General features: G+C 40.7%; 1 protein-coding gene and 1 long non-coding RNA gene across 5 annotated transcripts in view; one reads left to right on the top strand and one right to left on the bottom strand.

Annotated features, from left to right (window-relative positions):
- LOC138925628 (uncharacterized) overlaps positions 1 to 5,699 on the bottom strand; it is a 59,087-nt gene extending 53,388 nt beyond the window's left edge. Inside the window, exon 1 of the long non-coding RNA XR_011441845.1 lies at positions 5,082 to 5,699. This is a non-coding gene — a long non-coding RNA (uncharacterized lncRNA). The remainder of the gene's footprint in view (positions 1 to 5,081) is intronic.
- On the top strand, positions 339 to 24,843 carry LOC108124050 (nascent polypeptide-associated complex subunit alpha, muscle-specific form). Of its 4 annotated transcripts, XM_070276479.1 has the most exons (4): positions 15,460 to 15,630; positions 19,615 to 19,943; positions 20,004 to 20,306; positions 20,768 to 24,843. In XM_070276479.1, the coding sequence occupies exons 2-4, from the start codon at positions 19,886 to 19,888 to the stop codon at positions 24,097 to 24,099; spliced, it is 3,693 nt and encodes a 1,230-aa protein (XP_070132580.1). In that variant the 5' UTR covers positions 15,460 to 15,630; positions 19,615 to 19,885; the 3' UTR covers positions 24,100 to 24,843. The 4 variants fall into 4 exon arrangements, with proteins under 4 accessions (XP_043065881.1, XP_043065882.1, XP_070132580.1 ...); XM_043209946.2 differs by lacking the exon at positions 15,460 to 15,630 and adding an exon at positions 339 to 852 and having other exon boundaries at positions 19,615 to 20,306; XM_043209947.2 differs by having other exon boundaries at positions 15,459 to 15,630; positions 19,615 to 20,306.
- The last annotated feature ends 300 nt before the right edge of the window (positions 24,844 to 25,143 follow it).

Genomic DNA, 25,143 nt, shown 5'->3' on the forward strand with positions numbered 1-25,143 from the left:
TGGTCAAATTAATTGTAATTCCCCAGTGGAGCTGGGTTGGGCGCTTTGGAGGCCCGTGCGTGCGCCCAGTTAATTTTTGTTGCACACTCACCGTCACCGTCACTGCCACCACCCCCAACTCCCCCATTTTCCGGGCATTGGGTGGCTGGAGGTGTGGGGAGGTAGAAAGGGTGGACTGGACTGGAGAACGAAGAAACGGTGGAGCGGAAAAGCGGTAATGCGGCAAAGAGAGAGTAAGTGTCGGCGGCGAGCGGCGCCAGCTGTATCTGCTACTGAGCTGGCTACTGCAGCTGAGCTTCAGATACTTTTTCAGCTGAGCGGTTCAGTTCGCAAACGAGTTTCACGCCGAACGGACGCTCGCGCTGCGTTTCGCTTCGAAATACTACTTCGATACTACTCTCCACCACCCTCGTCGTCGTCGTCGTCTCGTCTCACTCGGCGTTCTCTGGGTCGCGGAATCAAAATCTGAAGAATTCCTCCTCGCCAGAAGAATTCGCAAATGCTTCACAGTCCAAGTGCATTTGTTTACACATCCGAAAGATACGTCGCGAGTGTTAGTGTTCACCATTTCGCACAGAAATGTGGCGTTAAATAAATATATATTTTGGTCCCCTTTTTTTTTACAATTTTTTTTTATTAAACCAAAAAAAAGTGATTACCAAAAAATAACCCTCGGGAAGAAAGAATTTAGATCGAGAGTGTACGAGAGTGTGTTGACACTTGAAAGACACCGATGCATGTGAGCTGACAGGAAGTAGAGCGCCATTAAGTCCATCACATCAAAAGGCAGTTAGAACCATGGAACAGAACTCGGCCCAAACTGTTTTTTTGCTAATTGAGGTCGTTGTCTAGGTAAGTTGTCGGTTTCTTCTGCTTGGCCAGGCTAAGACCATCTTTTGTAGCCGTCTTCTAGCTTCCGTTTGCAACACAGCTTTTGGAATTCACTTTACCCCCCCACTCACCCCACTCACTCCATACACTCGGATCTGATCCGCCAAAACGATCCAACATACCGATAAGGCCCGAACCACAGCCAGTGCTCCAAAAACGGTAAATTATGCCGGTGTTGTTGGCTAAAAATTCACACGTTGCACTGTGGTTAAAAGGATCTAAAAATTAGTTAATTTAGAGTGTCCGCTTAAGAGAGGCTTGTCCGCTAAATGAGAATATTTAAGCTTTAAAGTCTCCCCTTTCTTTTGTTTCTAATTCTAAAGAGTTTTAAAGCTTAACTCTAGTGTCCGCTTGAGAGAGGATTGTCCACTTGGAACAAAAATACAAAAAACCCCTGAGATCTCCTGCTTAGATTTTTTTTTTCTAAATTTTCACACGTTCTCAAAAAAACAAACTCTCCAACCAATAAAATAAAATTGCATACGTGATTTCTATTAAATCAGGGCTTTGCTTTAAATTTGATCAACCGTGTCTGTAAGTTTTATTATTTTTATTTTATTTTGGGGAAAATAAAGTGAAGTGGGTTAACAAAATGTTGTGTTTTCGGATTTATAAAGCCATCGACCCAGAGTGGCCTGCTAAAAGCGGAAAATCAAAATGACAGATAGTCGGATTTCAAGTCCAAGAAGAAAAAGCAACCTGAGTCAGCAGTGAAAGCAGGCAATCGAAAGCTCGCTTCGGCAATCTGCAATTTTACTTCCTTGTAGCGCCCAGTACCAGTACCGGATTCTGGAGATCTTTATTTTATTTCATTTTTTTTTTTTTGGTGGCTGGGAACGAATCGATAATCGAGAACCCAGAGTCAGGTGATCCATCCAGCCAGAGCTCTGATAATAATTATCACACAACGGTGGCGGCGGCCACATAACAGAACAACAATCAATGGTTTATACCAATAATGGTGCCGAGATGCTGGCTGTGATTATGATGGAGATTATAGTGGTTGGATGGCCGACGAAAAACCGCAGCGGAAACATATTATCGCGGCTTTCAACTATCGATCCTATAGTGAGAAAAAAAAACTAAAAATCAGTTAGCTATGTAAGGTCGAAGCACGGCAGCTAAATGCATATTAAGTAATTTCCAAGCAAGTGAGAAACTCCACAAAAAAACGAGTTAAAACGTAAATAGATACTTGTACGACTCTATTTAGCGCATGTTTCCTTTTTGAGATTTTTGGTTCCGCCAAATAGCAAATGGCAAGTGCAAAAATTTGTTGCGAAAATTGATTAACATCAAACAGGTTCCTCATCTCTCTGCTTAAGCTCACAAATTTATGAAATTGCTGGTCAAAAGTTTTTAATTGAATCTCACATAAAAATTAACAAAAGAAACAAAAAAAAAAAACAACTAAGGAGAAAAAAGGTAAAATCGTAAAAAATGGGGAAAAATCCACTAAAAAAAAAAGCAACGCAAACAAAAAAACGCGGCGACAAAGACAACAAATGGGTATGATGATGATTGGGACATGAAGCTCATGATTGTTTTTTTTTTATTTTGGGGAGGAATATATATAGCTTATATATTATTTGGCAACTTTTGCCCAAGACATTTCACTGAGAAACGACAAAGCTCCGGCAATCAACTGATAAACTGGTTTCGCAGTTTATTGAATTTTATACAACATTTGCATCGCTTCACTCACCGAACGACAACGAAACAATAAACAATTTCAATGAGAAAACACAAAAAAAAAGATGGTAGCTCGTTAAGTTGCCCAAGGTATTTGACCCACCAGCGCTAAGTAGAATTGTTCTCATTCTCACCGAAGCTTAATCATGGGGAGAAGACCGGGAAGGGGGACCCTACCTACCCTACACACAAATTTTCAACAGCAGCTGCTCGATTTAAATCCCAGCATATATACATATATATATATTTTTTGTTGAATGGGAACAAAAGACAAACAAACTGAAGTCTAGGGTTACCATCGGAAGGAATCTGCGCATTGCTCATTTCCATTCCATTCAGTTTCTTAAATTCAGATCGTACCACTTTTTTTTTTTATCCCCCTTTTGGGTTTTCAAAGATCCCCCCACTGGGCGCAATATCTCCCGGTTTTCTTTTTTTTACCTGTCACTCCACCTGGCTCCTCTCACTTTCATTCCATTTTTTTGGGCCGAATCTGATGCTGAAGGGCCTTTCTAAATCTTTAATGGCCCAGACTTTTACATCAATTGGTAACTGGGAATTCTGGGCATACAAGGCCAACATGGGATTATGAAAAGAAACTATTAGTAAGCTCTTAACTATGGCGACCGTGACAGTTATGGTTAATAGCAAGGAATTTAAGCACATTCCTGATGCACATTTTATAATGAAAATTCTGACCAAACAAGCCAAACATTATTTTATAACAACCATGTTCTTTTCGGTGAAATTATTTGGCGACCGTGACAATTAGGGTTTGAAACTAAATATGAAGGAATTAATTGAGCACATTCTTGCTCATTGTATGATTTAATTGTAGAAACCTTTTTAGCTGAAGGCCTTTGATTTGCAGAGCTATTATTCCCACCTCGGTCGTATGCTTGAAGACTTCCTCTATGATCTATGGCGGTCATGTAATGTTTGCCAGGGTACTTGAACTTCTCCAAGTTCCATTCTCTTCGTTGTCTATACACCATTCTACATTCTACAGTCTCGATTCTCCAACTGACGCTCTGCTGACGAAGCTCAAACAATAGAGTTCTTGTTGGCACTCCAACTCGCACTCTCCTGCTCCCCATCTCTCTCTCTCTATCTCTCTCTGGCTCTTTCTTTCTCACTTTGTTTAGTTACATATATGTACATATATCTGTATGATCCGTAGGCACAAAGCCGAAGCCGCCCCTTTTGCGCCCCTCTATTTTGGGATGGGGGTCCCATACATAGTAATTAGAATCATGCACGAGCATACCTTTGGCTACGTATCAACCCAACTATCCAAGTATCTGAGTATCTGAGTATCTGCGTATCTATGTATCTTCTATGTTGAGGTGTATCTGTGTGTTTCAGAGTTCGCTGACTGTGACTTGAACCGTTTTGGCGTCGTCGTCTCAGCTGAGTCGTTAATTTAGGCTTCGTTTGCCTCTTGCAAGTAATTATGAGCGACAGAAGCGGACCATTTCCATTTACATTCCCCCAATTCTCAAGTCTAAAATCTCAGATCTCCAATCCCAATCCCCAATCCCAATCCCTCCAGGCCCTGGAGCAGTGAAAGAATTTAATTCGGGATCGAAGATAGAGACCAAAACAGTTTCTGGCAACCATCTAACTTTTCTGGCTATTAATCACTGGAATTGGTCAGTTGAAAATTCAATTTCGTGGCCACCAAAAAAAAAGAAGAAACAACTCTACAAATTAACGTCTTTTTAATTGCTCGTGCTGTTGGCTTTTGCCACGACAACACTCCACCAGCAACAACAACAACAACAAAAACACTCCAACAATAGCAACAACAATGGCCAATTGTCATATAAAGTCGTTGAACTCAAGAGCCCCCTTCTCCACTGCCACTTCCACCTCCGCCCACTTAAACCAACAAACCAGAGTTTATTTTTCCCTCTTCCGAGCTTAATGTTTTTTATAATTTTTATGTTTTTATTTTTTATTTTTTTCTGGGGACATTACAGTTATACAATGGATCAGCTGTTGATCCATCATTTTAGACATTACACCACCCCCCCCACCACCCCACCCCACCCACAACCAACAGATATTGTGAAACAATGGCTGCAGTTTTTTTTAGGTTTTTGATAGAAGCCGCTGAACAAAGTAAATAAAAATAAACAAAAAAAAGAGCAGCATTTGACTGGGCATGACCTTGACAAGGGCAGCCGCTCGGCAAACGTGTTTACCAACAACAGCAACAACAACAACAGTAACAAAACAAAACACAGACACCACACGGTCTAAGCCAAACCGGTATGCTTCCCCTACTCATCATCACACAACCCAAAAAAAAAAAAAAAAGAAAAAAAAAGACACCTTTTTCTAAAAAACTTGGTTGATATTTCAGACTTTTGGTGACGCTTCAAAGATTTTCCACACCAAATATTGTCATATAAACGAATAGAAATAGTTAGAACTTAACCCACAACACGTGCCTCCCCCCTCAAAAAAAGGTAAATAAAGAAAATGAAACTCACCTGAATTACTATCGTCACCTATGCGGACGGCCCTCTCTATGCTCTCTAGGATGTTATTCTTCTTCTTCGTGCTGGGAGCTTTGTAAACACACACGCGAGGGGGAGGGCAAAAATAAACATTGAAAACTCCTTTTAAACAATTGCATTCATTAAGATTTAATTAACAAAACTATTAATTAATAGATAAACACTGTTTTCTACAACTTTTCAAACAATTAAACACACAAAAAAACACGCAAAAACAAAAACAATTCGAAAAGGGGAGTTAGAACGAACTTTGATCGTAGTGTCAGTGATAGAGAGAGAGAGTGAGAGAGAGTGGAAGGATGAGAGTGTTAGAAAGCGCAGGTGCAACGGCAGGAAAGCTTTGCACTCCTTCCAGTTTACATATTTTAGAACACTAATTACTTTGGCGCCTATCAGAGGCGGGTGATTTAAATATTAAGTGGCTATTAAATCAAGCTATGAATTACAATTTATTACCAAAGATTGAAGTAAAAACCAATAGAAGAAACTTTACCAATAAAAATCAAACGATTGCCAGATAAATTCGTTAAACCTAAGGTATTTATTATTTTAGCTTTTATTATACTACTCCCCCTTTATATTTGTTCATATGGGAGTGCTTGACCAATTGCAATTTTTTTTTTTTGTTGGCTTTTCAATTGCAATTCAACTCAATTGTGTTGAGTACGAAAGCGTGAAAAACTCAACGAATAAACTACAAGAAGTTGACCGGCCAGTGACTCGAATTAGATATATTAAGTGCTTTTTAGTTTATTAATAGTTCCATCGTTTAGATCTTTAAGCAAACATGGTGTTGAAATTGCATTTTTTTCTCTTTTAAATGTGAACTTGAGGTGTGAGTAAGGGGTTTTTAAAATCATGCTACAGGTCGGAGGCCTCTAAATCATCGAACCATAGCAATGGATTGCCTTTTTTTCTCGTTTTTCGCTTGCATAATTTCAGTTTTTTTACCTGTTGGTTTTTGTTTACGTTTAGCTACGTTTTTTTTCGGTGTTTGATTTGTGTTATTACTTAATTGCTTTGAACCTGAAAACTGCTGACGAAAAAGAAACAAAAACCACTAATTTATAGCCCGTCTTTATGCAAATCTTCAACGACATTTACATATGATTTTGTGTAAATTCTGGTTTTTTAGCTTCTTTCGCTTTTGTTTAAACTAAAAATGCAAAACACGCGCGCCACAACCCAAAAACGAAAAAAATTAGAAAAAAAATACTGCTTTCAACTCCAGTTTGGACTTCATTGTCACCCCAAAAAAATAAAAAAAATCATGTTGACATTGAAAATGGCCCAAAAGAAAGAAAGAGGAGACGCACAAGAAAAAGGCCAAAAAGAAAAGGGGCGAAATGCGATCGGATCGCATTGGGGCAAGTGGGTCAACTTCAACAAAAAAAAAGATACTCACAAATTCGCAGATACAATTGTTGGGCAAGGGCTGCAGAAATCCCCAAAAAACATACCATAGAAAATAAAAAAACAAAATAAACGAAGACGTGCTTAAAATATATCTCAAGAGTAGACAGCGTAAATATTTAGCTATATATTGTATAATCTTGGTAAATATCGGTACGTGATCGGGCTGGATTATTCGATATAACTTGTATGTAATAATTTACAAAACTTGAAGAACACACAAATCAAAGATTCTGATGTTGATATACTGAGAATAGTACAAGTTTACACTTGGAATACTGATTTTGAAGAGTATATATCATGGATATCTGAAGGATAAATATTTATTAAAATTCAGACAAGTATCAGATACTTTAATCTCTATGATTAACAAACTAATTACTTCTTGTTAAAAGCCATTTAGCAATTTCCCAATCCCCTGGGCATTATCCAATATCCAATTCAATATCTATTACCTCGTGCCCCTCCGCTTTTTTGAGGACGTGCCTCACATGAGACGCTCCCGAAACACACTTTTTTTTTTTTTAGCTACGATCATTGTATAATCTTGAACAGCATTTCCATTCCATTGGGCGAAGACCTGGACACTCTCCCAGATATAGTATACATATATATACAATATATTGGTATCTATGGGGAGCTACGTGACATGACTGAGGCATCGGATTGGTCTAATCTTTTATATAAGTGGCGGCTGTGGCTGGAACTGGCTGGAATTCCATTAGCCAAACGGCAAACTTTAAGCTCCAAAAAATAAAAAATAAAAAACTACAAAATAAAAAGAGCTCAAATCAAGCGAAGCTTGCGTGTTGCAAGTGTTGCAAGTGCTTCCTGCTCGAAAAGCATGCAACACGCATCCCAAATACACAGCAAAAACTTAAGTTTATTGTTTTTCTTTTCAATTAAATATGTATTCTTAATGGGTATTTTATAGAATAAGTATAATTGATTTTTTTTTAAATTTTAATTATAGATTATTAAAAAGGAGGTAGGATTTTTTTTCGGGTGTGTGTGGCAAGTGGGGTTGCCTTTTGCTTTTTTGGCCAACTTGTTTGGCCAGTATGCGAATGCGAGAGACTTGTTGTCGATATTTTTTGTGTGTGGCGCTTGTTTTGTTTTTATTTTTGTATTTGTATTTTTCTTGGTTTCATTTTTTGGGGCAGAAAGTAAAAACCTGCCACTTGCCACTGGCCAGTTTCGTGTGGCTTTCAGTTCACAGCTGTTTTCTCGTTGATTTCTGTTGTTGTTTTTCAGCTTTTTTGGTTTTTTATCGGAGAGCCAGAAAAATAAATGCCTTGGGTGCCGAACTGCACCATTGCAGGTGACATACTTTTTTTGGCCACAACACACGGCCTGTCCTAAAATAATTTTACTTTTTCTCTCTTAACTCTTAACTGGTTGGCGGCAGCCTAACTACTTTCTCTGCCCTGATGGTTTTCTTAGCCATAGTTTCTTAGCTGAATTTCTTGACTATTTTTTTTTTGCTTTTTTTTCTGCTGCCAGGGGTCCATTTCAAGGTCAACACTGGCTGGTAGTTTCCCACCAAAACCAAAGAGCTCACAGAGCTGTGACTTGCATTCGCAATGAATCTTAATGCCAGACCATTATCCGTGTTGCAGAAATATATGGCCCATGTCTCGGACGCTGACAGGCCAGGTCTCACCGAGTCTCTAAATCTCATTCCAAATCCAAGTCCGGCCAATGACTCTTTAGTCCGGGTTTGTTCCCCCCACATTAACCTTTTGAATGTCTCATTTTATATAAAAAAAAAAATAAATAAATAAATATATATACATGCACTTAAGTTTTTTTTTTTTTTGAAGTTTAAATGGAATCAAAGTCCGGATCAGAAATTGCCATTCCAGCTGTGCCGGGAAGCGGATCCAATCGGTAATCCGATATGGTAAACAGTGTATTTATATCCCGAATATATGTATATACAGCTGAAATTGATCCTAAGGGGGTTACCTGGTCAGCTGGGCAGGTGCTCATGGAATTGGATCGGAACTGGCATGGATTTCAACGGAAAGTAGACATCACAAATCAGATATTGCTTAACAAAATTACAAAAAAAGTACCATAAGATTGTCATTTCTAAGATTTGATAAAAACACTTGTAATGAATAAATAAACAAATGATGATTGTAAAAAATATGGGTAATACTGATAATGATAGTTTCGTTTGTTTACTTTGACAAGACACGTTTCAGGTGCAGAGATTGCACATAGAATGAAATCTATAAGTTGATTTCTAGGTCACATTAGATGATAATAGTTGGAGATGAAAATGTTTAAAGAAATAGATATTGCAAGCTCGGATTTAAGCTTAAAAAGACTTGAAATAGCTGAGAATTGTAGGAACCATTAATACTAAAAGTCTGCTAAAATTCTGACCACTTTAAAATATTTTTATTGCATCTTCAGGAACTAAAGCCATTTAGAATAACCTTTTAAAAGTAGTCGTTAATTGTTAAACCTCTCAAGTGTCTATCCTTTCAAACCCAAACTATTAAACTTTAATTACTAACTGGTAATGCAATTCAAGTTTATACCTTACTTTTTATTGCATAGTTCCGTTTTAAGACATTTTTGTCATATTTGGCCAGGCCATGTTCACCCACTAATTGGTGGTCTGGCTGTGGCACCTGGCCACCTAGTTACCCATTCAGCTGTCCAATTTCATTGATAAACATTCAGCCCAGCCCCATAGAGAGAGACACAAACAAACAGAGAGAGAGAAAGAGAGAAGTATCTTAAGCCAAGGTGAGCCACATTTGTTCGATACAGTTTCAATCTATCGAACGGTTCAATGCACCCCACCTATCCACCTATCCACCCATCGATCCAGTGGTGCAGGCATTTCAGGTAACCACTATTCAATAGCCAATATCCACTCTTTCGGCGACTGTCCAGGTCCATGATCAATCGCTGCATATGGCCAAAACCGATGCAGATACTTGCACTTACGGATACAGATACAGATACAGCTACTGATTTAGATACAGATACACTGATGAAGAGTGGAGATATTTGGAGATATAGTTGAATTTTTTTTTTATTTATTTATTTTTTTTTAAATTAGTTATTTCTGCAAAATAACTGTATTATATAACCCGATATATAGTTTCCAGGTTATATAAGATTACAAAGCTTGTATAAAAATATAATTCTTCTTTAATTTTTAAAGGAAAACTTGAGTTTTTTATAAATCTTAAACTAAAAATGTAAACACTAATATTTCCACTGCCTACTTTTAAGGGCACCAAGGAGTCTTATACCAAGGAAGAGTACAATTTTACGGTTTTATTGCATATAATATCGTTCCGAAATAATCTTTAATTTGGTAGCTATTTCATGAAAAATTAAAAAATAATTTTTTAAAAAATAGCGCCCTCCTCCTCGATTCTCATAGGTTGCACTTAAGCAGGCCTGAAAAATCGGGAAATTAATTGTTTTTTTTTTTTTGGTAAGTATTGGTGTTTTTTTTTCTTGACTTTTATTGGTTTGTTTTTGTTTTTGTAGCTTTTTGTCGTTGTAGGTGTTTGTTGTTGTAGCTTTTTGTCGTTGTAGGTGTTTGTTGTTGTATTTTTTTGTTGTTGTAATTTTTTGTTGTTGTATTTTTTTGTTGTTGTAATTTTTTGTTGCTGTAATTTTTTGTTGTTGTAATTTTTTTTGTTGTAATTTTTTTTGTTGTAATTTTTTTTGTTGTAATTTTTTTTGTTGTAATTTTTTTTTTGTAATTTTTTGTGGTAGTTTTTTTTTCAACCATATGGCTACCATATATGTAGGCATGTATGTGACTGCTTGGGTATACAAGCCAAACTTGGGACCTTGTTCTCATAAGAATCGGTCTACTATATCCCATATTTGCAATATAAATTCCATCCGATATACATATGCCCGTAACTGCAAGGGTATATCAACTTCGGCTCAGCTTAAAGATAGCTTTCCTTTCTTCTTTTTTTTTTCTGTAGATGGCTTGGGCGGCAATTGTTCAACTTGCAACCGGTTGGATGCGACTCGCAATTAAAAAGCGCGACCAGCCAATGCAATCTAACTACAGGGAGCACTAGATAAACTAAACAGATATTAACAATTATTTAAGGAAGGATTTCAAATACATAAACTGCCGGTATAATGCTTCATTCATATATTTTTTTAATTTTCTTATTAAAATAACTTTCTAACTCAAGTTGTCTTGACTGTTTTTGAAAATTGAACTAAAGCAAGGTGAGTCTAGCTCATCTCTTGTGTGGGTTTAGATTGTAAATTGTAAATTGTAAAATTTAAATGGTGGATGGGCTTGTGTTTGGATTTGAGATTGGATTGGATTGGAGACTCGAGATGGCAGTTGGGATTCGGATTCGGATTGGAATTGGAATTGGAATTGGGAATGGGCCGCGCACTTGTCGGCGATTTCCTGTCATTAGTTTGGCGGCATGTCAAGGTTGTTTGGCAAGCCCGGCAAGCCCAGCAGCATGCGATGGATGCAATTGTATCTTTAAATCTGTATATCTGTGTATCTGTATCTTTAGTTGCGTTGGCGCTGCCTTGGCTGTTACAATGCAATTAAGGCAATGCGTTAAACGTCTTTCAAATGAAATGCAAGCCAGTTATTACCCAAGTAAGAAAGCCGCTTCACAGGCCATGGATAAGGAGAAGCAAAAGTTGCTGCTATCTTGTTGCAAGTTGCAAGTGGCTGCTGGTAGGCCTGTTGCAGCTGCATTTCATTTCGCTTCACTTTCTTTGCCAACAACAAAAACAACAGCAGTTTTCCAGCTCGTTTGGCCAGTGGGCGGGGAGTTTTTCTTCATTTTTTTTCTCCCATTTTTTTTTTTTTTTTTAGTTTTGAATGGAAATGTTGGGTTAAAACCGGCATCTCTCCGATTGCCTCCAAACATTGCAATGTGGAAAATGCACTCCAACAAATTATTATGAGCAGCACTTGGCTAGCAATTGGATGTGTGTATCTATTGCTGTTGTATCTTTTAGATACTTTTGCTGCTGCCGCGGTTGCAACACTCAAACACCCAAATCATAAAAAAAATACAAAAACAAAACTTGATTTTTTTGTGGCAAAACTTTGACAGGTTGTGGCAAGCACCAATTTTTGTAAGAGCTCTTTGGAGTTCCCCAAAAAAACAAAAACAAAAAACCTTACAGGTGGTCAGCCAATAAAAAATATAAGGAATTTCAGCAAAAAAAAATGGATAGTATTTAGAAGGAATTTATGGTATTTCACACCCAAAGTAGTTGGACTTTGAGATACAATCCCCGGCAAAAGTTCAAACCTATAAATATTTTCCAGATTAACGCAAAAAAAAAAGTGAAAAATAATGTTTGTGTGACGGCACTTACGATAATAGTTTCCATAATATATGCAAAGATGTTTCTCTGGCCACGTACGTAGTACATGTGTAAGTGGATATCTCCTGTCAGACTCCACTTTTGTTCAGCCTGATAGAAACATGTGTATGCAAATGGCTGTCTAGAGTCTGGAGTGTGTGTGTGTGGATGCCAGGGTGTGTGTTTTTTTTTTTGCCACAGATTGAACCACATTGAATTGTCCGGACGGCTGACTGCACTTTGCGATTTTACGAATTGCGAATTGTGAGTTTTGAGGTTTGAGTTTTGAGCTTTGCGTCGCACTGCAGGCAGGCATAATTGAATCAGCTGCTTGAATCTGAAAACTCAAATCAAAATCATCGCAAACGCATGCAACTGTCAGGTCAAGTTAGCATTTCAAAGATACGAAAGAGGGGGTACAATCAGTAGGGTCTTCTAGATCTAGAGGTAGAGGGCTAAGATCTGTTTTGGTCTGGCTTTGAAGTATGGCTCAGAGATGACAGTTGACCTCATTCTGGAAGACGTTCTAGCCCTTAGTTTTAAAGCTACTGTGTTTTTAACTCTATAACAACTATATAAGTAAGAATATATCTTTTTAAATTAAACTGAATATCAAAAAAAATAACTTCTATAAGGACTTAACTTTATCTCATGACTGTCAACAAACTATACCTTGATTGGCTTGAAGAAAAGTCAATTAAGTCTATCCCCATAGCTTTTTAAACTCCAACTCCTCCCATAGGCCACCTTTCCCTCCTTGTTTTAACCATTTAAAAGTCAGTAGGGCGCTGACAGTTGCCTCTGGCATTGATTGAAGTCTAATTAAACCGAGACATGCAAAAAAAAAAAAAGAAAAATCTGGAAAAAAAATAAAGAAATAAAAGGGCCACGACTAACGGAGCCCGGTATGTAGATCAACCTTACCTGTCTCTTTCTGTGATGCATTTTCCAAAGAAAATCTACAAAGAAAAGGTGGAGTTGGCTAGGCGTGCCTTTAAAAATATTTATGAAAGATTTAAAGAGCCCGAGAGTTGAAGAAATCTCTCCTCGAACAGCATCAGCCAATAATGATCATAACTATCATTACTCCATAACTCTGATCATATGGTTCCATTGTCGAATTTGCAATCGTGAAACTTGTTTAGTGCCTGTTTCTGTTACTGATTCTGTTTCTGTTTCTGGGTTCTTCAAGCCGCTTTTCGGAATGAGTTTGTGCCACTTTTTGCAACAACTACCAAACACAAAAAAAAAATGAGGCAAAAATACCAGACAGAGTGCCAGAGAGACAGAGAGAGAAGAAAAAACAACAACAACAACGCAAGAATTCCCTCAAAAAAAAATCGGGGTCACCAAGTACCAGAGGAGGTCTTTGTATCTGTGGCCGGAGAAATGCCTCAATGATGTTGCTGTCGATGTCGATCATATACGTAGTACGTACTTACTAAGTACAATACAAATATATGTACATTCGAGATATATGCCATTAACACGAGTGATAGCAGCAACGCCCCCAACGTCTGGCTGGGAAACCTTCGCTTATTGCTACACCGAAAAATTGCCCGACATTACCAGTTAAGGTTGAGGTTATCAGAGGCCCCGGAACGTGCCCGACACCTCTACTATATGTGGTTGACAACTAAAGAAATAAATACATTAAAACTAGATGTATGGGTATCTTACCTTTATTTTTGGAGTTATGGTAGTTAGTTAGGCGCCCTCGAAAATCATAAAAATGAAATAGAATTTCTTGGCCCGCAAGCCATATCTTTAACTTGGACGGGGGCAAAAGTTCCGTAAGCCAGACAGAATTTATTGGAATTCTTTGCGTACATTATCGAGTGTGTGTACGGTTACCGATAAGCGGTATAGCTATATAGCGTCACCGATTCCAAACAGAACTTAGGCACCTTTTAATATGCGAGTCAAACAAGCCTTAAGTGATCAAGATAGGTATGGGGCGGTAAAAGGAAGTCGGCCCAGATGGATGAGATAGCGTTTGGAACTGGTACTAGTACTGGGAAGGAGGGAGACCTCTATAATCGCCATTAAAACCAAAATAAACCCTTGAGAATTTTACGTCTTTTATGTTGAAAAAAGATTAAAAAAAGTTGAAGGAACTTGGTTTTTGAAGTTGAGAGATACTATAGAGAGGACTATACTATAATTCTATATATAGAGTTCTCTAACCTCTAACCATGTGTCCATTTTTAAGAGGTATTATCTTAGTGGATAAAAAAATAGAAGTATCCAGACTAAAATGTTTTAAGTATATAGTTGTTTTACTAAAAGTTTTAAGGTTGTAGGATAATATCCTTAATGGCAAGTCCTCTTAGTTGTGAGAGGCTTACTTGTATCTTTATTGACTTTCAGTAGCTCTTAAGTTAAAAAAAAACTCAAAGCTAAACATTCTTAGATGTTCCACTTTGATAAAAATGAGCTGCACACATAATTAGAAGTTGGATCGGCACACCTTAAAGCCATTGTCTCTTGGAATGTCCATTTATGGATACGATTAGTGATGTCATAGATATATAGTATACTGTATTAATATAGTGGTGCGTGTGCGCTTAGGTGAGGCTTCCTTCCTATTTTCTTGGACCCCCAAAATGGTCACGCACCACTCCTGTGGCCATACAGTGTTGGTGTTGGCGCGTCTTTTAAGCCATGAGGAGCGCCACATCTTACCACTTAAAAAGTTGGCAAAAGAAAGAAGACCGAGGCAGTTGAGGGTTGGGTGGTGGTGGCTTGTAGGTTGTAGGTTGCAGGTAGTAGGTTGCAGGGGCACCCACACGATAAACACTGAGAATAGTAGTAGTTGACTGCGATTGAAGGTCGTCAATCAGAACGAGAAACTTGCGCAAATTGACAGTCGCTGCCAGCGTCGTCGTCGTCGTCGTCGTCGTCGTCGTCGACGCAGCTCATCATCATCATCATCGTGGCTTATGCAACGCACTTGGCTCAAAGTTTTAGTTCAGTTTGGCCAAGTGCGGCGACAAGTGAAGATACAAATACATCGCGAACCGCCAAAGATACAAAAAAAAAGTATCTACAAGTATGTATCGAATAGAAACACTTGCCATGCAGTTTTTCACCCTTTCACCCTTTTATTATTATTGTTTTTATTGTTGTTGTTATCATTTTGCATTGTCTGATAAGATAAGAGCACCAGGCTCCAATTGAGTGCGAGAGAAAGAGAGAGAGAGGTGCACAAAAAAAAAAAGAGCGTGAGAGTGGCCCCAGCTGAAAGGGAGCCAAGACAGTGGAATCAATAGGAATTTTAAGCTTAAAAATTCGGAAATTTTAATCATTTTTTAAAGTCTAAAGATTTTTATCAAAAAATATGTATATATTTATTAAAAGATTTGAAATATTTTTAAAGATTTTAAAGCCTATCTTTAGTTTTATGGCCACTGTGCAACGCAGGTAACTTAACTTTTTTTTTTTCTTTCTTCTGCCTTTGGCTCTATTATTAGAGAGTTACCGTTGCTTTATTATTGCTACTATTATTGCCAAGTGTGTGTGTGTGTGTGTGTGCGAGCGGTTGAGTGAGTGTTTTGTGTTCTATGCATAATTTGCGCGTTTTTTGTTTTCAGTTTTGTTAACGTCGTCGATGGCGCCGCCTCGCAAAAGTCGCTTCTCCGCCTTCTCCTCACTTCTGTTCTGCCGGAATCTACTCCACAACCTGTGGGCCTTCCCCCCACCACCCAACTCCCCCCTCGGAAACATACACCACACGCCCCCCAAAACACCCAAACGCGAGAACGTGAGTGCGAAAGAAGAAAGAAAGCCATCAAAAGAAACAGAAAGAAAAAGCTTACCGCTAGACCTTAGTACGCAGTTCTAGTACCAATTTAATATATTTTTTTTTCCATTTTTTAGTTATTCTTTTTTTTTTTAGTAGCTAAATCTTAAGTGCGTGTTTATTTATTTTGTTAAACATCAAAATAAAAAAAAAAAAAAATTGCAATTTAATTGCCAAGAAGTGATAACACGAAAAGTAAACTAAAAAGAATGTGTGTTTGTGACCTACGGAGAAAGAACAAAAAAAAAAAAATTAAAGAAAGAAAGAAGAAAGCAAAAAAAAGAGAGTGTATGTGTGTGTGTGTGATTCGTCACGTAGTTCACGGGATCTAAAAACTGCAAACTGTAAAGATATATATAACCACCATTAGCCATCACATAACATTTCCCATAAGCCAGCCACAAAACAGTAGTTACTGCTAATGCAGTTGTTATCTGTGTGGAAAATGAACGGAAAACTTGCAATTAGCCAGGCTATGAGCGATTTGTTTTCAATTTGCCAAGCCGCTAAAAGAATCGGTCTTAAAATGCGGAAAAAAAAAGACTAAGAAATAAGAATTCTTACACTTCAGAGTTACGCCATCGAATTTCATTATCGCCAATAATAGATGATTGATCATTTCCAGTACTTGATCTTAAAATATGCATCATCTTTATTTTGCAAGATGCTAAGCTTTTTCTTACTTTATATAACCTTTGGATTATTATTCTAAAAAGCCAACACACGTCATAGAGGCTCTTCAAAGTATAATTGACAGGAGGTATTGGATGGTAACACACAATCGATTGTCCAACAGACAGGTGCCATCTCTTAAGGCTATAACTCAGTACGTGATATCTGGCCAACATATATACATACATATATATATAATCAAGTGGCTCAAATTGCCGCACAAATTGAAATAGATAACGACATAACGACAACGACTAGCAGATACGACTTAGCATATTTTGGGATTAGTCATCCTGGCTGATAATTTGCTGCATTGCCATCCTCAGGCAACGTCTTCAGATAAAGGTTGTCACAGAAAAAAAAAAAAACAGTGCCTCACGAAAGTCAGACACCACCACTCTGGGTCGAGACTTGGAAAGAAATTTGCATAGCGGTCTAGGCGGTTAGATTCCAGCCGATCGTGTTTTTTTTTCTTTATAATGAAACAATGATGAGCACCAATAAAAAATTCCCTCACGTCGTATTATCCACTATATGATATCATCGTCTAACTTTGAGACAACAACCTCAGTGAATCTCGTCGTGAATGCAATGCCAAAACTTCAATGTCAGTGTCACTGCATATTTATTATATATCTCTCATTATATGATTCAATCCTTAAAAAATTTTGGCTTTCCCAATCACCAACTTCCGATCCCTTTTTTCAGTGAGATGGGTACCCATTAATCATCCACTGTTTGTACTTCTGATTCGCGGTACTTTTCAACAAAAAATAAATATAAACATAAAGCCACCGATTCATGGATATTTATTTAGGGGGGTTGTGTGTAACGGTAGAAAGTTGCCAATAACGGTATTAGGGCTCTCAAAATTGGCCAAAACAATTTGCATTCATTTATGGTTGGGGTTATCTAACCCATAAACAAGCCAATTGGTTCTACTTGATAGATTCTTGATGGACTATAAATGTTTCCAAATCAGAAAACAGGAAAGTTTTCAATCGAACTTACTCATAAAACCGCAAGTAATTATTTACATAATTCCCCCAAAAAAATATACCTGCTTTGATGATTAAGAAAACCTTTCCTTGAGATCCACTTACAAAAAATTAGAATTTTTCAATGCTGCTGATCAATCAAGTTCACACTGCGATAAGACCTTATTTTAAAGACCTTGTTTTCTATCGGAGGTCTGACCCCTTGGCATACACAATTATACAATATAGTAGGTATTATATATAGATATATGGCACAGTATTGTTTGCCTGTTAACTGGGCTACTTGGGGTGAGAAGTGGAAATCGATAGAGGGCCTTACTTAACCATCTCACCTATACAGATACTCCGAAAGCAAACAGTTCAATTACAGTCCGATTGTTCAGGTGCAGCTCTCAGAGACTCGACACTGATTCATCATCATCAGGCCAGTTAGCCAGTTACATGGCCAATTGTATTCAAATTTATAGGCTATATAGAACCACTCAAAGCCAATAAAGTTATAGATAATGAAGGTTTCTTATAGCCCTTAGGCACAAAATTCACACCACTTTTGGGTATAATTTAATTTTTATTTCAATTAGCCGGTTCAAAAGGCCCCCAAATGTGTCCGTGTTCATGTTTGTTTCGGCTATTAGCCAAGCTCATTATTTTTATTTTTTTGGCAACACCGCAAGCCATGTTTATGGAACGTGATGATTTAAAACCCCAACAACAACAACAACAAAAAAAAGGCAACACATTTTCATGATAGCTGAGGAATTTTTACTTACTCATGTTTATTTCAAGGGGAACTTTAGTGACTGACTATAAAAAAAAGCTGCCTAGCCTGGCCAAAATCCAACAACAATGTATTGATAAACTCGAAAACAAACAGGTTAGAAAAGCTTGGCAATTCGAATCTTTAAATACCCAGTAATATTTTTGTTGTTTTTTGTTAAATCTCAAGTGTAAATAAATATTTACCACAAAATAAACTGTGACTAAGGCCCTAAAAAAGAAAGAAAGTGAAATGTAAACAATTATAGTGCTTTTGTGGTAATACCGATATCACCTGGGGGGGGGTGGGGGGAGGCTATCGATTCTTTTCCGTGGGAAGCAACTCTACCAGAAGCCGGAGACGCCATGTTTTGAGTTTAATATCTAATTAGACTGGCTAATAGTTGGACTAATTAACCGTGGCTGCTCATTAAAATGTAAACACAAATCGATTTGTGGAGCACGTGTCTGGTACACAACGGATCATTAAGTTAAAGGCAATGAAGTGTATAGCTCTTAAGGGTTATAGGTATATTTTATAACCTAGAATCTGGATTAGAGAAACAAGTTATTTCAACTTGAAATCAAATCAATTATCGGTCAATTAATGATCGTGAATCGGTTGGCGCTTCCGAAAGGTTAATTAAGGGTAGAAAAAAAAATAAAAAGCGACTTCCTGTGGATCTGAAACTCACTGTCGTCGATGTGAGAATCTAAATTGTTTTCAAACACAATTGGCCGTAATTTGCATTTCCATGCCACATACACTGTTGCACCTTGGAACTGTGTCATTAGACAATAGTCCATCACAGCCCACCTACAGCCCCCTACCCCTAGGCTCCCCACCCCCCTCTGGCACTCTATATATCCCTATCTTGGCCATAAAGTTACCTTCGCATTGGCCATTGTTTGCAAATGAAACGCACGCGACAAAAAAAACGCCTCCAAGTCGCTAGCGAGCTTCTCCGCCGCGTCAGCGATTTCGATTTTCTTAAGCTTATCGCTTGTATACATATATATACATACATACATATATCCATTTGTTTGTAGGTGTGAGCCATTAAACAACCTGGCCGACAATTAAGCACTAAGCCAGGCGAAAAAAGTAAATAGCAACGCGAATGGCAAGGAAAAACATGTAATTGATAAATTAAATAAAGTAAAATCAGTTGGGGGAAAATATACACTGAAAACAAAAGGAAATTAATCATCTAATTTGAGTTAAAAAAACGAAAAACATCTGGTAGCTGTTTTTTTTGGGCAAATTGATAAATGAGCCATAAGGAATGCGTACTACCAGAGACCATAACCACCGGAGCCATTAAACCATTCAAGCATTCAACCATCCAGTATTCAGTACTCAGTACTCAGTACGGAGTACCCAGTACCCACCTCCATCATTCTTATCAGACCACTCTTCCGATAAGGTCTGGCGGAGCTAGAGTCTTGTGTTTTGTAATCAGTTCGTATTTTTTTTTTTACTTAATTCTTAACCGTTTTTTTTTTCTTTTATTTGCAGATTTCTTTGCTGCGAAATCGCACGCCATTTTCTAGCATGCTCTAGGAATATTACGAAACTCGTAAGATTACCGATTCGAACGCGATCGAAATATTTATTTAAAAAAAGAAACCACAAACGATTTCAAACGAAACGGAAGTTCATAAAGGTGGAAACGGAAACGGAAATCGAGCTAGCTGTGTAAGAGTGTGACAAGGAGAGAGTGATAGTAGGAAGAGCACACCCACACTCACACACAAAAAGGATCAAAGAGAGAGCCACGCCCAGAAACATGAGCAGCATGAAGGGCGGCTTCTCAACCTTAAATCGCTGGTTTGGCCGAAAAAAGGGTAAGATTTCCAAAAAAAAATATATAAAAGGCCTTAAAATAATCCTTAATATCCTTTTAGACAAATCCAGCACCGGCAGCTCCTCCATCGGCAAGCTGTCCAAGTCGACGACACAGCTCCATCATCTGTCCACCGACACGGACATCAACGAGACTAGTCAGCTGGAGTACAACCGAATCACACCGGTGCCCGCCGCCACCAGTAACGCCCCCTTCGAGCAGACCTTCCGGATCACCGTTCTGCTCCCCAAGGACCAGCTCTTCGTGGCCCGTCTGGGCGCCCGGGTGCCGCTCAGCAAGCTCCTGGCCCTCGTTTGCGACAACAAGCAACTGGATGCGGAAAAATACGAGTTCCGGAGTCCAGGTAAGAGTTAGATATAGTCAGAGTGATAGGGGTAAGGATTTGGCGACAGGATCGAAGCATAATAGAACACGGAAAGGGGTTCTTGAGAGCATCTTTATCATAGATTTTATTTACGAATCTTTTGACGTATTCTTCTCAAGAATCGGATCAAAATTGGCCAAGATATAGCCTTCCCAAGGGGTCCTAATGCCATTTTCACGATTTCCCCGATTTTGGCAGGGGGTCCCCTAGAAAATTTTGAAAATTTTGGATCCAAAATTACATTTTCAGATTTGAATGCAGATTTATGAAGAATCGATCCAGAAATCTTCTAAGGTATATCTTTCAAGAATAGGATTATTTTTGGCCAAGTTATAGACATGGGATCTCTCAAAAGACGAACTCCTTCCTAGGGATACCCATCCTTACTTTTTTTTTTAAATCTGAGACAATTTCTCACACTCTATCTTCTTTTCTTTCAGTGGACGCTAGTCAGGTGTACAGTTGCGAGTCCACAATCGGAGCCGTGGGTCTCTCCGAGATCCGGCTGTGCCACAAGTCGGAGTCGTACGACAACTTCAATCCGGATGCCATGCACAAGTTCCATCGCACTGGGATCGCACGCGACTCGCTGAGCAGCAGTTCCGATTTCAGCAGCAGCCGGAACTCGAAGATCACGGCCAAGACACCGAGTCCGTACAGTTCGAGCAACTCCCTCAACTCGATGGACTCCACGGGGATGAACTACACCCGGATACCGGTGGTGGTGCCGCCGGCAAAAGTCCTGGCGCCGCCGCCCCGCAAGAAGCGAACGGCTCCACGGCCGCCGAGCCAGATTTGCATTCCGGAGCAGTCGGTTCCGGAGATACCCTCGAATCCTCCGCCATCTAAAGTGGCGGCTCCCGCTCCTGCTCCTCTGAAATCGGAGCCAGCTTATGCGGTGATTGTGAAGCGTCCCCAACTCCACATGTCCACGCCGAATCTGTCCGGGAATCAGGAGCTGGACTGCAACGGTAACAGCGCCAAGGGCGTAATCCGACAGGAGGAGGACTCCCCAGACGGTCACTACGCCACGCTGGATCTGAAGCCTCTGTCCGGTGCCGGGGGACCGGAGCCCACGCCCCGGAAGCGCCTAATTCAGATTAAGAAGAAAACGGCGCCGGCTCCTCCGCCGGAGCATCTGAGTGGCGGGGACACGGTGTCCCTTGCTTCCCTGCCGGAAGTGGCCACTCCGCCCACGCCTGTGAATGGCAATGTCCCCCAGCCGGCACCCAGGATCACCACACCCCTGCCCGTGGCCAGTAGCCCGCCGGTGGTGGAGAACGGCCTGGCAGCCACACAGAACGGAAACGTCTCCAAAGTGCTACTGAATCGCACGCCCACACCGGAGCCCCGATCCCTGGGCAGTGCCGCCGACGAAGACGACAACGATGCGGCCTCCAAGCAGGCGGATTCCGGAATCGGAGAACCGGCACCGTCTCCGTCACCCGAGCCGGAGGTGGAACTGGATCTGGAGAACAAGTCGCAGCAGGAATCGAGTTCCGAGGACGACGAAGCCATCAAGGTGTACAACTTTAAGCTGTGCAAGACCTCCTCGAAGAAGGTTGAACCTCCAGTGGCCACCAGTCTGGCGGAACTGGCCGCCCTCGCCAAGGAAGAAGACCAGACAGAGGAGGAGGAGCAGGCGGTGGCCACTCCCAATGGAAATCTGACCACGCCCGGCAGCACCAGCGAGCTGACCTCGCTCTCCTCGTGGAACTATTCGGTGCCCATATCGCCGCCGCCGGATTTCTCCGACAGCCGGGCATCCCAGGCAAAGGCAAACGGTGGCAACCGAAGTCCCGGCTCGCCGCTGGACGAGATCGTGGACGAGCTGTCGGCCATCATCAACCAGCAGAAGCTGGAAACCATCATCAAGAAGCAACCGGAGCCGACAGAGATCGAGGCGGCCAAGCCGAGTCGTCTGGCCAACTTCAGCATTGCCACGGCCAAGACCACGACGAGGGTGGCTCGCGCGGACTCCTTCCAGGCCGTGGGCTCCCCGGAGACACCCTCAGCTAGTCCCGGGCCGGGGGAGGGCCTGAGCCTGCGCAGCACCTCCCACGTCTCGCTCAACAAGCTGGAGCAGAATGGCTATCCGTTGGGCCAGAGGCGCTCCTCCAGCGAGCTGAGCATCGGCGAGTCGCCCTCCCTCCAGAGCCTGGAGGTGATCAAGACCATACTGAACTCCCGGAAGAACAGCCTGGCGGAGAGCGCCGGCAGCAGCAGTCCCGTGGCGGAGCAACCAAAGATACCAAGTCCTTCGGTGGAGCAGCAACTGACCAAAGAACCAAAGAACCAGGTCAAGGATGCAAGTCCGGCAGCACCACCAAAGCCACCACTGTCCTTGACCGTTACAGAGAAGGTGGTGGAGTCTCCCAAGCCTGTCCAGAAAGTAGCTGTTTCTCCGGTTGTTGAGAAAAAGCCTGTCCAGAAAGCAGTGACTCCTCCTCCCGTTGAGAATAAGGTTTCATCGTCACCCAAGCCTGTCCAGATGGTGCCCGCTGCTGTGGTTCTCGAGTCAGCTCCTATTGTCTGCAAAGAGGAGCCACTAGAAGTTTTTAACGAGTGGAAGACCACTGTCCCCAAGGAGCCATCACCACCGCCCGTAGAAAAACCAGTTTCCGAACAATCCTCCCCAGCTACCCCCCTGAGCCCTGTAGCCCTGCGAGAGCCGAGTCCAAAGCCCGTCAAGAAGGAGGCGGTTGAATCCGCGCCAGGATCCAAGCCCTTGCCGCCCAGCTACCGGTACTCTGGTCCGCCCAGCATCAACTTTGCCACGTGGAGCGAGAGACCCAAGTCCCAGGTGGCGATCAAGAACGAAGGCGACTACATCTTCGGCGGTGCTGGGAAATCCCAGACAGTGTCCTCGCCGCCGGCCAAGCTGACCATCGAAGTGGCCTCGCCCATTCTCAGGATGGGCATTCCGCAGCGTAAGGAGTACCATGTTCCCATCACGGTGAAGCCTCTGAGGGATGTGGTGCCAGAAGCTCCACAGGAGAAAGAAGAGGTGTCTAAGCCAGTGGCCAAGGTGGAAGTTCCAGCTCCGAAACCCACACAAGTTCAGTCCTCGACACTGCCGCGACCTGCCAAGACCAATCGCTTCACCCTCCCAGCCGGCAATCACATCCAGGTGGTGTCCACCACCTCCGCCAGCAGCTCCGCCAGCAACTCCCTGCCACGCCCCGTCTCCAGTCTGGAGCGGAACAAGCCCGTGGAGGCGACACCCACACCGTTCGGTCAGAATACCTTGCGCCGCACTGGCTTCAAGGAGCGAATGCTGGCCAAGGAGCAGCAGGAGCAGGACAAGGCTCGCAGCTCTAGGGTTTTGGTGAACGGAACTTCATCCACCCCAGCACCTCCTGTAGCAGCTCCTGCTCCGGCTCCAGCCAAAGCTGCCACTCCTGCTCCCTCAGTAGCACCCGCATCAGCTCCCACTTCCACATCCCCGCCAGCCACATCCCCCAAGCCCGTCACCTTCCTGAAAACCAGCAAGGTTGAATTGAAACTGAAACCGGAAACGGAAACAAAGTCGGAAGCTGTAACCCTGCAGGTGAAGCTACGTCCCACATCCCAGCCAGCTGCCGCAGTGGCAGCAGCAGCAGCAGTGCCACCCCCGCCTCCGCCACAACTGGGCCTGGCCCTGAAGCCCGTCAAGCCCAAGGAGGCAGGACGCAGTGCATCCGCTGGCAACACACCCACCACGCCCGATCCCCGTTCCCAGCTCCTGGAGGCGATACGGAACTTTAAGCGTGAGGAGCTGAATAGATCCTGAATATCCTTGTCCTGTCACAGTTGAAATCCCAAAAGTCCTGCGCGCACAAATTTCCATTTTTTTTTTTATTATTTGTTAAAAAAATTTGTGTACCAAGTACCTTTAAAAAAAAAAAAAGAAACACAAAAATTGTAAATAATACTGCAGCCTTCACATTTTTCTGTATTTTTTTTTTTAACTAATCTTAGTGTTTTGTTATGAACTATTTAGTTTTTTTTTTATATTGAAAGCATTGTTTTAGTCATTAGGTCACAAAAAAAAAATACCCTGCCCCGCCCCCTTTCAGCCTCCAATCCACACTAAAAAGTGAAAAAACAAAACCACAAAAAACTAAAAAAACGATTCAGCGAATGCCAAGCAAGAGCGAAACTTTAATATTTATATCTTATATAATTATATATATATTATAAAAAAAAAATATGCCTATATATTATTATTTTGTATGTCATAGTGAAATATAGTAACCAATTTTCTAACCAATGGGACTGGTCTACTTAGTCGTGTCAACAAACAAAAACTAAACTAAAATATAAAAAATATAAAAAAACCAACCTACTAATAGCACAAAAAAATTAAAAACCGAAAAATTGCGATTTAATTAATGCTTATAAATTATTCTAAAGCATAATAAATGAAATAAACAATGTAACAGGCAGTAAATGCATTTAGAGAGCATTGTATATACATACGTATTTGTATGGCATTGTATTAAAATAAAATAAAATACAAAATATTACAAAAAAATGCTATGGTTTTTCATTTATTAAAGACTTTTTAATGATGGTTAGCTTTTAAATTAAATAAAAGGCTTACAGACAGGGTTTTTATCATTTTTAAGATCTTATGAAAGTCAAAGACTTAAAAAATACTCTTCAAAAACATCTTCATTTTATATTTAAACAATTAAACGTATTATTTAAATACTTGGCGGGCTGTATTCCAGTAGCCTGCAGCCCTGGTACTCTGTTAACTTTATGTTAACCAAAACCAATAAAAAGCCGCTAACCCAGGCTCTAATTTTCATTAAAAACTAGAAAAACCAAA

Source organism: Drosophila bipectinata, chromosome XL, assembly GCF_030179905.1.
Source record: "Drosophila bipectinata strain 14024-0381.07 chromosome XL, DbipHiC1v2, whole genome shotgun sequence".
Taxonomy (NCBI): domain Eukaryota; kingdom Metazoa; phylum Arthropoda; class Insecta; order Diptera; family Drosophilidae; genus Drosophila; species Drosophila bipectinata.

Bases quoted from the DNA above. Each gene is read 5' to 3' on its own strand.
- LOC108124050 (XM_043209946.2), top strand. From the start codon at position 19,886: ATGAGCAGCATGAAGGGCGGCTTCTCAACCTTAAATCGCTGGTTTGGC. The intron at 20,307-20,767 runs GTAAGAGTTAGA...CTTTTCTTTCAG, and splicing joins ATACGAGTTCCGGAGTCCAG to TGGACGCTAGTCAGGTGTAC.